The 11,451-nt window shown below is 38.2% G+C and overlaps 1 protein-coding gene and 1 long non-coding RNA gene across 2 annotated transcripts; one reads left to right on the top strand and one right to left on the bottom strand.

Moving 5' to 3' along the window:
* Positions 1–675: 675 nt before the first annotated feature.
* On the bottom strand, positions 676–3,636 carry GK2 (glycerol kinase 2). The gene has a single exon (XM_055588894.1). It carries the CDS (start codon positions 3,535–3,537, stop codon positions 1,873–1,875), a length of 1,665 nt encoding a protein of 554 aa, XP_055444869.1. The 5' UTR covers positions 3,538–3,636; the 3' UTR covers positions 676–1,872.
* Positions 3,637–3,642: 6 nt separating this feature from the next.
* On the top strand, positions 3,643–8,809 carry LOC129658028 (uncharacterized). Its single transcript, XR_008717232.1, has 3 exons — positions 3,643–3,789; positions 7,276–7,472; positions 7,943–8,809. It is a non-coding gene; the product is annotated as an uncharacterized LOC129658028 (long non-coding RNA).
* Positions 8,810–11,451: the final 2,642 nt, after the last annotated feature.

An 11,451-nucleotide genomic window follows, 5' to 3' on the forward strand; every position in this document is an offset into this window, starting at 1 on the left:
GAATATCAATTAAATTATTTGATAGTAAAATTTGAACAATCTATAGTATTGTTCAAATCATTGGTTTTTCTACTTGTTCTGTCAAATGATGAAGAGATATTGAAATCTCTTACTATAATTGTAGATTTATTCACTTTTTCTTTCAGTTCTATCAGATTTTGCTTTATGTATTTTGAAGCTTTATTAGGTATATAAATATTTAGGATTGTTATATATCTTTAATGAATTGACCTTTTATCACTGCAAAATGACTTTGTCTATCACTGGTAATACTTTTTGCTTTGAAATTTACTTTGTTATTAATAATCACTTCAGCTTCCTTTCCATTAATATGAGTATGGTATATTTTTAAAATCCTTTTTCTTTTTTGACTATTTTGTTCCTCTTTTTATGAAGTATGTTTTTTGGAGGCGGTATGTATTTGAGTCTTTATATGACAATCTTGCTTTCTAATTGAGGTGTTTAGACCATTTACATTTAATGTTCTTATTGTTATGGTTAGGCTTAAATATATTTTTCTGTTATTATTTTTCATTTTTCTATCTTTTCTTTTTTCCTTTTTCATCTCTTTTTTGCCTTCTTTTGGGTCAAATGAATATTTTTATAGTTCTGGTCTATGCACTAAATTTAATTTTTTGTTTTGTTATTTTAGGATTTAGAGTATTGACAGTGTAACTTCAAATGATATATTACTTCCCATATAGTATATGAACCTTACAATATTTTACATTTCCATCTACTTTCAACTTGCTTGCTATTTTTGTTTTATATATGCTTAACTCATAGTGTATTATTAGTTTTGTTTGAACAATCAGTTCTTTCTTTTCTGCTAGAAAATAATGCTTACGGTAGTATTCCACAGTTTTCCCCTTTTGTTTCTGACATATATCTAGCTAAGGCAATTAAATTAAAAGGTAATTGTAAGAAATATTGTTGAAACCATAATATACTGTTTTATATCAATATGAAACACATACTAAAATAATAAATACCAGTTCTTTAAACTTTCTGCTGATAATAGTATGTGTATTCATTGCTCTAAATATATATGTGTATATGTTTACCCTAAAATATTTATTGTGGTGGTCCACATAAGACTACCCTTCTTATAAACTTCATCAGTGGGTTCTCTATATGAAGAATATAAGCATATATGTTATACATACCAAGTAGAGTACGTAAAAATGGAGATATGAAAATAAAAAGTAAAACATGCCCTTCTCCCTATATGATCTACATAGAAAAGTAGTGTAATTGGTGAGGCATGTAAAATGTCTGAAGAATTTTGACAAATATCTTTTAGGAAAATATCTAGGCTATGAGAATGCTACATTTCTATTATAAAAACTAATGTTTCCCTTAAACATTCAGTAAAGGTATTGTAGTCTCCCTAATATGTGCAAAAGAGGACTTCGGGATCCATTATAAACAGCAACAGTTACAACAAGATGTCCCTCAGTTTTAAAAAGGTAGTTACACCTCTTAATCAAGTGTGTGTAGCACAGAGAGCCAAATCCTAGTCCTAAGGCTTAGAAAATGTATGATGAAAAATTCCATAGACAGAATCTCAGTGTTCTGTATTTTAGAGGGAGTGAAGTAGGATTTTATGACAGTGGAGGGGTTGACTCCTAGTGGTTCGTCTGACCTTAACTGCCGATGTTAAAAAACACACCAAATATTTCTGCAGCATTTTCTGCTGTAATTTATTTATTTCCAGCCAAAAGTCTACTTCTAGGGTTCTTGTAAGTCATGAAGTTAAGTGTTCAATGAATGAAGTTAGAGTCTGTTATAGCGTCATCACACTAAAAGGCAGAACTGCTGGATTTATTTCATTTTGTGAAAAGCTCACATCTTGAGAGTCCATGCTTGGTATTATGAAAATATACTTGAGATGTATCTTGCTCCAATTAACATTATCATGCTAGTCACTATAAAAAAACCCAAGGGCAGACTAGAGAAGTTATTAGCTTCACTACTTTCAGAAGGCTGACCTGTAACCCAACCCATTGACTTCATCACAGCTTTCTTCCATGTAGAATAACGAATTTCACTTTCTCTGGCTTTGATCTGTGGTTCAAACCGTTCCATCATGATGGTTGACAAATCCTCGGGTTTAAGGCTCCAGACGTTCACCCCTTCTGCAGCTCCTGCTGCCATGGCAGCTCCCAGTGCCATTGTTTCAGGCATGGAGGCTTTTATTACTGGAATATGCAGAATGTCTGCTTGCAGTTGCATAAGAACTTTGTTGTTCGTCATTTCTCCATCCACCTGCAAATGACTGAGCGGAATTCCACAGTCACGGTTCATGGCATCCAGAATCTCTCGGGTTTGGAAACAAATAGCTTCCAATGCGGCAAAAGCAATATGACTCTTATTGGTGAACTGAGTGAGCCCACAGATGATCCCTCTTGCAGTCGGCTCCCAATAAGGTGCATATAACCCTGAAAAGGCCGGGATGAAGTAGCAGCCATAAGAAGTACCTACTTCTTTAGCAAGTTTTTCACTTTCTTCAGAGGTTTTTATAATTCCAAGATTGTCTCTCAGCCAGTGAATAACAGCACCGCCTATGGCCACAGAACCTTCCAGTGCATAAAAAACGGGTTTGTTTTTGCCTAGCTTGTAAGCCACTGTGGTCAGGAGGCCACATTCAGAAAACACGCATTTATGACCTGTATTACATAGTAAGAAGCAGCCTGTCCCATACGTGTTTTTGGCTTGTCCTTCCTGGAAGCACATTTGTCCTACTAACGCAGCAGACTGGTCCCCCAAGCATCCAGATATTGGCACACCTTCCAGGGTCCCAGTTTTCACTCGTCCATAGATTTCAGAAGAACTCCAGATATTTGGAAGAATGTCCATCGGAATTTCAAAAAAATCACACAGCTCTTTATCCCATTCTAAAGAATGGATGTTGAAGAGCATCGTCCTGCTCGCATTTGTTACATCTGTGCAATGGATACCTCCATCAACTCCTCCCGTCAGACTCCAGATAAGCCATGAATCAACAGTACCAAAAAGAGCTCTGCCTTCTTCAACAGCCTTTTGAGCTTTTCTCACATTGTCAAGAATCCAACGAAGTTTCACTGCGCTGAAGTAAGTGCTAAGTGGAAGACCTGTCTTGGACTTGACGAAGTTATTATTTCCTGGAATTTTTTTACTAAGAGTCTCAACAGTAGACTGGGTTCTTACATCAAGCCACATCACAGCATTATAGAGCGGCTCACCAGTTAATTTGTCCCAGACCACGGTGGTTTCCCTCTGATTGCTGACACCTATAGCCTTTATGTTGGATATATCAATATTCAGTTCTTGAAGTTTCTCACATGTTTTCTCTATACATTCATTAACAGACTGAAGAATTTGCTTAGGATCTTGTTCTATCCATCCTTCTTTTGGGACCTCTTGGGTTAATTCCACTCGATGGTGACTAAGTACTTCTGATGTTTTTGAATTGAAAACCATAAAATTAGAGTAGTCCGTACCCTGGACCAAGGCCCCCACCAACGGCCCCCCAGCTGCTGTTTTCGGAGCCGCCATGAAACCAGTGGGTCGGCTCAGCTGCTCTGGTGCCGTTTCTCGTTTCCCTGGTGATGGAGGTGTTGGTCGGGGAGGGGCACGCAGGACGTCAACAGCGTCAGGCTCATCATAAGGCGCCGGCGCCATTGACTGCCCGCTGCTCAAGGATACCTTTGCACTGAAACCAGCGCTGCCTTTCTCACTTGATTCCTTTGGCCCAGGCTCAACCACCAGCCTCTCAATTATTTTTTAAGGAGATTTAAACTTTGAAGAGTAAGATATTTACCCACAGATTTATTGTACTTGTGCTCATCACTGTGTTGCATGGATCCACATTAATGTTAACCATTTTCTTTCTGCCTGTAAGAGTTCCCTCATTATTGTAGTGTAGGTTTGTTGGAAATGCATTTTTTAAATTATTTTTGAATATCTGAAGAGGATTTAATCTACTATTTAAAGATATTTTCTATCGGTATAGAATTCTTAGCTACTTTTTTCCCTTAAATTTCAGTGTCTTGAAACTGTTGCGCCCCCCTCTTTTGTGTTGTTTCAGGTGTAAAGTTCATTGTTAAACATTTTTAAAATGTCTGAAGCCCATGGGCCACAGCGAGAGATGCTGCAGGCCACAATTAAGACCGATCCAACTAAATATATTTGGGCTTCCTCCTAGCTCAGGTGGTAAACAATCCGCCTGCAACGCAGGAGACTCGGATTCTATCGCTAGGTCAGGAAGATCCCCTGGAATAGAAAATGGCAAACCACTCCAGAATTCTTGCTTGGAGAATCCCCATGGACAGAGGAACCTGGCGGGCTACAGTTCACTGCATTGCAAAGAGTGGACACAGCTGAGTGACTAAGCACAGTTCTTCTCTTACTGTCTTTAAGAGTTTTTTTCTCTTTATCAATGGTTTTGGTCAGTTTTATGATGATATTACTTAGTATAGTTTTCTTATTTTCTGTGCTTGCAGCTCATTGAACTACTTGGGTCTATGGGATTATGGATTTCATCAAATTTGGAAAACTTTGGGCCATTATTTCTATAAATATGCTTTATTTTCCCTTTCTTCTCTGCTTTAGGGACTCCCATGACATATATTGGTGTTATTCCAGAGTTTACTGATGCTCTACTCATTATTATAATTATATTCTCTTTCTGTGGTTCATTTTAGAGAGTTTCCACTGCTATGTTTTCAAATTTACTAGTCTTTTCTTCTCTTGTTTAATCTGCTGCTAATTCATCAAATGTATTTTTCACCTCACACGCTGTAGTTTTCATTCCTAGAAGTTCAATTGGATTTTAAAAAATATTTACTTAGGTTTTTGAACACATGGAATACAGTTAGAATAAATTTAATTTCAGTTTCTGCTAATCTTAACATCTGTGTCAGTTCTGGTTCAATTTTGACTGATTAATTTTTATCCTCATTATATCTTGTATTTCTCTGCTTCTTTGCATGCTTGATAATTTTTGATTAGGTGCCAAACATTGTGAATTGTTTGGATTGGATTGGTTGGTTTGCTGGTTATGTCTGTGTTCCTATAGGCCTCAAGCTTTGTTTTGCGATGCAGTTAAGTTACATAGAAACAGTTTGATTCTTTTGAATCCTGTCTTTTAGATTTGCTATTAATAGGTGGAGTAGGACAGTACTTAATCTGGGGCTAGTTATTCCCCTTACCTCTGATAAGATCCTTCAGGGTACTTTAGCCAAGGCCCATGAAAAATGATATTTTTTTGGCTGGTGGAAATAGTCCCTATTCCCAGTCATGGGTAAATGCTGGATACTGTTGCCTTTAGTCTTTTAATATGCGTCTTTCCCCGGCCTCATGTAGCTTCTTTATACACATGTGCACTGATCAATACTCAACTGAATACTCAAAGGGGTCATGCTGAAGGTCTCCAGAGTGCTCTTCCTGTGTAACTCTTTTCTTTCTGGTACCATGTCCTGCAACTCTAGCTGCCTTTGTCTCTCTGATGTAAGATTGCTACAATTAAAGTTGTTAAATGAACTGACTTCCTATTATTATTTATTTACCTTTAAGGTCACTCTTCAATAGTGCATGCTCAGTCACTTCAGTCATGTCCAACGCTTTGCAGTCCCTGCCAGGCTCCTCTACCCATGGAATTCTCCAGGCAAGAATACTGGAGTTGGTTGCCTTCTCCTTCTCCACTTCTATAGTGCAGTTACTTCTTAATATAAAATCTTTTAAATGATGTCCATGCTGTAAAATTTAAATTTTATTTGTAATATGACAGCTATCTTATAAGAGGCTGCTACGTATGGGCTCTTTTTTAGATAATATTATAGTGACAGGAAACATTCTTCCTAACCTTATTACAACGTCTAAATTAAGAATAATCTTGACTACTTGTCTATGTTGGCATATCTTCCTTTGTACAAATCATTTTTAGAGAGTCATTCATTTAATTATTATTCTTCCCCTGTCAAGCCCACTAAATTATAAGTTCAATGAGGGCAGGTATTTCGGCTGTTTTATTCAATCATGTATCTTCAGCATTTAGAACAGTGCCTGACCCTAAGCAAAAACTCAAGAAATACTTATTGAATGACTTAATGAGCACCACTGTTTATGGTTCTCACTTTAATTAGCATAAACTCAAGTTAATTTTAATTTTGGTTGCTGGATGGTTATTGGTTATTCATTTTGAAATCTAACATAATAGATTGATGAATAGATAAAAGAACAGGTAAATGAAAAGATACATAGTAAAATAAGTATCATAACATATTAATTGTAGAATCTTTGTGGTAGACAAAATGTTGTTGGTTCTTTCAACTTTTCTGTGTTTGCCAATTTTTATAATAAAGTATTAATTTTCCCTCTCAGCTCAGTCGGTAAAGAATCTGTCTGCAATGCAGAAGACCTGGGTTCGATTCTTGGGTCTGGAAGATCCCCTGGAGAAGGAAATGGCAACCCACTCCAGTATTCTTGCCTGGAGAATCTCATGGACAGAGGAGCCTGGCAAAATATAGTTCATGGGGTCCCAAGAGTTGGACATGACTTATCAACTAAACCACTACCATAACAAAATATTCAGTTCAGTTCAGTTCAGTCGCTCAATCGTGTCCGACTCTTTGTGACCCCATGAATCACAGCATGTCAGGCCTCCCTGTCCATCACCAGCTCCCAGAGTTCACTGGGAAATGTAATACAAATAAAAAGCTGCAAAACAGTTAATAGAGATCTGTTTCTTACAGGTTCTTTGTTTGGAGGGATAGTTGAAGGAAATAAAAGAGTCAATGCCAAGTTTATGTTAATCTGAGAGATTCTGTGGTGGCATAATCTACTTATAGTTGTTTGTCTCAAGGCAACTGTTAATTGTGAATCATTTTTTGTTAAAATATTAGCACTTTTATTGTAGGAATTTTCTTCTGCTAGGAATTTTCTTCTGCTTTTTATAAACCTTGTAAATCTTAGGAAGCCAGCTGCAGGTTTAACGCTTTGTTTGGTTTTAACAAGAAATAACAGTCATTGAAGAGTGCTCATTGAAGAGTACTCTTTACAGTCTCTAATGAATGAGAATCCATTTTGGAAGTTTTGGTTTTACCAAATTTGCATGTATCTCATCTTGCATTTGAGAGCGTGCACCCTGATGGTAAGGACACTGAATTATATCGATTGTGGCTAGGAAATTTAACATTTTTTAGGTTGTGTCATAACCAATGCATCATCACAGTTGGTAATCTTCAAAACACTGATGCATTTTTCTACATGCTGTTCCCAAATGTGCTGGACCAGCTGTTGAGAGCCACACCATCCAATCGCCTGGAAGACCTCTTCTTGGACCACAGATCACCTAACATACTATACCTCTTTGTTCTAAGAAAGAAGGGAAAAATTAAAGAAGGCTACCATGGTTTATTACTCATGTTTTCTCTGTTAAGCACGGGCTATGGGAGTCACTGCATCCACATTAGGAGGTCTTGGCATTCTAGGTAAGCACTCATAACAGACGAGCCAGTGGGTTTAATATTCACAGCTATGAAAGTGATTGTATGAATGCTTGAATTTTGAAATTTTTGATTGTATGTGTATGTTTGTGAGTTCTTTGTCATTTTCCCAGTGAAAATTGCCCTGACACTGATCTCAATGTTAATGTATTCCTGCTTACATTTGACTTTGGAATATGTTATGGCTAATTATCATTACACAGGATGAAAGATCAGAGCCCTGAGTGAGGTGCTTGGGTTTAGGAACAAAGGGAGGCCAATTCAGCAACCTGGCTGTAGGCCCAACAATTGTAATCAAACATCTTGAAACTGGTGGGGTCTTTGCCTCTATTTTTTTTTCCTTTTTCTTCTTCACTTTTTGAAAGGGGATAGTGGAAGGGGGTTAAGGGTTTGAAGGGGCTGAAATTTCCCCTTGAACATGATGTCAATATGTTGGCATGTCTCCTTTTATTAAGATGCCATCCAACTGATAACAAGTCCTGCTGTGTTTTACCAACATAAAAAATTAGACTGGAGACCGAGGAGCGGCAGGTGGCTTTTGGCACCAAGAAATAATCACACTTGATGTGGAAAGTAAAGTAAAAGGAGCCATCTGTTCACTGCAGGAGGACGTGAAAAATCACATTAACATATTGTCACTAACATCATGAAATACACAGTTAATAATAAATTTAGTTATCATGGCAAGTCGTGTTGGATACTTTCTCTGAAAATGTAGAATGTGAAAGATTCTCTGTCTTGCCCACCCCATCTTTTTTTTTTTTTTTTGGAAAAAAAATAGACATTAAATCTTTACTTGGGATGTGTGTATATGTGACAGAGTTGAAGGGAAGAAAGTGTTTCATTTTAAAGCCTGGCTGTCATTGATTGTTGCTGACTAAGTGAGCAAGAGTCTTTTATGCAAATGGAATGAATCACTTTTTTGATTCTGTCTGCATATCATCTACCATGTTCTTCTGGATGTTACCTGAATGGAGAAAAAGAGATGTAGGCAAGAAATTGGCTGTTTTGATGATGTCACTTGCACAAGACCCAGAGCTTTGCAAACCTTTCTATGAAAGGCACCGAAGTGGCAGAGTGCTGCCTGAGAGGAGAATCAGAGGCCGCGACCTTCTCTTGAATGTCTAATGGGCATCTGAATCGGCCTTTCGTCAGTAAAGTGTTCTGCTGCGTACTGTCAGAGTGGATTTTATGTGTGATGTCTATACATACTTTACAAGAGAACAAATGTATTAAAGCACCATGATGGCAAAGTTTTCTTGCACTTTTTCTGTGCGTGTGTTGTTTACATATGTCAACAAAATAAAGAAGCTGCAGAGGCTTGAGGTCAAACTAAACTTGAGCAAATTGGCGTCATTGTTGCCGGGCCATTGTTAGAGCCACCGTGTGCTCACACACCTTTCGCTGTGGCCGTGTGCTATCTAGCCTCTTATAGCCATTGTTCACTATCACTGCAAATCTGTGACTCAAATCCACTTTATTAGTAGCATTACTAATCTAATGATCTCAGTCTCACTATTTACAAAATTATACTTGTCATATAATAGAATTCTAATGAATAACTTGACCAAGAGTTTTTCTCTAGGTATGGTTGGTTGTTTATATCCAGTCATTATCACTTTTGCTAGAGAGCGGCAATATATATAGATAATTTTAAGAACATCTATATTTAATTGTGTAAATAGAATTAGAATAAAAATCAGGATTTTAGTTCCAGCTTTGACTCTAACTAGCTTTAGGATGTTTTGCAAGTTAAATTATCTCCTAGGCCCCTTTTTTCTTAGGGATAAAATTTAGGAACTCTAAAAAAGAACTTGTCCCTTCTAAAATTTAAAGATTTTAGAATATGTTGTCCAGTGAAACTTGATTTTTATTTTAAGTTAATAGAAAACGGTGTACATTGACCAGTCATTTTGGTCATAAATGTGTGTGCTAAGTTGCTTCAGTCATGTCCAACTCTGTGTGACCCCATGTAGCCTTCGAGGCTCCTCTGTCCATGGGATTCTCCAGGCAGGAATACAGGAGCGGGTTGCCATTTCCTCCTCCAGGGATCTTCCTAATCTAGGGATAGAACCCGTGTCTCTTACCTTTCCTGCACTGGCAGGCAGGTTCTTTACCATTTGCTCCACCTGAGAAGTCCTTGGTCATACATATTTACTCATAAAACCTGAATGACCCTGGAAGGTAATGTGTGACTTTGGGTTGCCAGCTTTTAACCATTCAGTTGTGATGGCATTTGGAGAGAGATCTGCTTTGTTGGGAGGGAGGTGGTTGTGGACTTGTCTATTACATAGGTGATAGTCTATCACCAAAGGGAAATGTTACCCTGTATTCCTGACTTAGGTATAGACTCTGCCTCCTCACCTAAGTCATCAGCGTGTCTCATGAATGGAGACTTTTATCCCTCAGAAATGTTTCTTAAAAATGATACAATTTCTGTTATTTCAGTTAGATGATCTGGACACAGAATCCACTTAATTCTCTCTACCAGTCTTGAATCACATGCTGGTTCACCTTCCTGGACACCCTTCCTTCTCTCCTATACCACTTACCAAAAGGTCAACTCATTTTTCTTCTTCATGGAAACCTTTCTGACCCCTTAGCCTTAGTTTTGGAGTAGGCAATGGCACCCCACTCCAGTACTCTTGCCTGGAAAATTCCATGGACGGAGGAGCCTGGTAGGCTGCAGTCCATGAGGTTGCTAAGAGTCGGACACAACTGAGCGACTTCACTTTCACTTTTCCCTTTCATGCATTGGAGAAGGAAATGGCAACCCACTCCAGTGTTCTTGCCTGGAGAATCCCAGGGATGGGGGAGCCTGGTGGGCTGTCGTCTCTGGGGTCGCACAGAGTCAGACACGACTGAAGCAACTTAGCAGCAGCAGCAACAGCCTTAGTTTAGTCTCCCTGTACCTTATACTTCTCTTTTTCTAACAGCCATTGCTCTTGAATTAATTGCTTGCTGTATGCTATCTCTTTGAAGTATAAGCCTCAGGAAGATAGCCCCCTATCTCTCTATTATGGCCACCAATTTATGCCAGACATTATTGTTGTTTAGTCACTAAGTCATGTCCAACACTTTGCGACCCCCATGAACTGTAGCATGTCAGGCTTCCCTGTCCTTCAGCATCTCGCATAGTTTGCTCAAACTCATCGAGTCAGTGATGCCATCCAACCATTTCATCCTCTGTTGCCCCCTTCTCCTCCTGCCCTCAGTTTTTCCCAGCATCAGCATCTTTCCCAATGAGTTGGCTCTTCATACCAGGTGGCCGAAGTATTGGAGCTTCAGCTTCAGCATCAGTCCTTCCAGTGAATATTCAGGGTTGATTTCCTTTAGGATTGAGTGGCTTGATCTCCTTGCAGTCCAACAGACTCTCAAGAGTCTTCTTCAGCCACCACAATTTGAAAGCATATATAGAGCATTTAATAAGTATTTTATTGATTGATAGTTGGTTACTCAGGTTTTATCAGGTTTAAGGGAATGAGTTTTTGGCATTAACATTATCCTGTATTTATCCTGAAAGTCTCTGACAAACTTTAGGTGCTGTTCCAGGGGTTATCTGTGCCTATGGAGACACAGATAGAGCTAGACACTGTTTTAGGGTCCTTCTGGAGCAATTAAAATGTCTAAAGGACATCCTAACCTGGACATCAAAATCTGGCTCTTCCAAGGCTCTTGGATTCATTTTTATAATAGCCTGAAAATATCCTATTAAAAAGGTGGACTATGTACTTAATAAATTCTCAGCTGGTCATGGAGCTGATCCAGTAGTCTGACTCTTCCAAAGTATTTAAATCTTACCTGGACAAGCATTCTTCAGTAGACTGGAATCCATCATTTTACCAAATCTTATTTGGCTTGGGAGAAACAAATAAGTTTAAATTTATGGACCTGAAAACTACCAGAAAAATATATTTTATAATGTCAAGTAGAAACCTTATATCTCTTCATGTGTTACCTTGCC

Source organism: Bubalus kerabau, chromosome 7 (genome assembly GCF_029407905.1).
Source record: "Bubalus kerabau isolate K-KA32 ecotype Philippines breed swamp buffalo chromosome 7, PCC_UOA_SB_1v2, whole genome shotgun sequence".
Classification (NCBI taxonomy): domain Eukaryota; kingdom Metazoa; phylum Chordata; class Mammalia; order Artiodactyla; family Bovidae; genus Bubalus; species Bubalus kerabau.

Bases quoted from the DNA above. Each gene is read 5' to 3' on its own strand.
- GK2 (XM_055588894.1), bottom strand. From the start codon at position 3,537: ATGGCGGCTCCGAAAACAGCAGCTGGGGGGCCGTTGGTGGGGGCCTTG.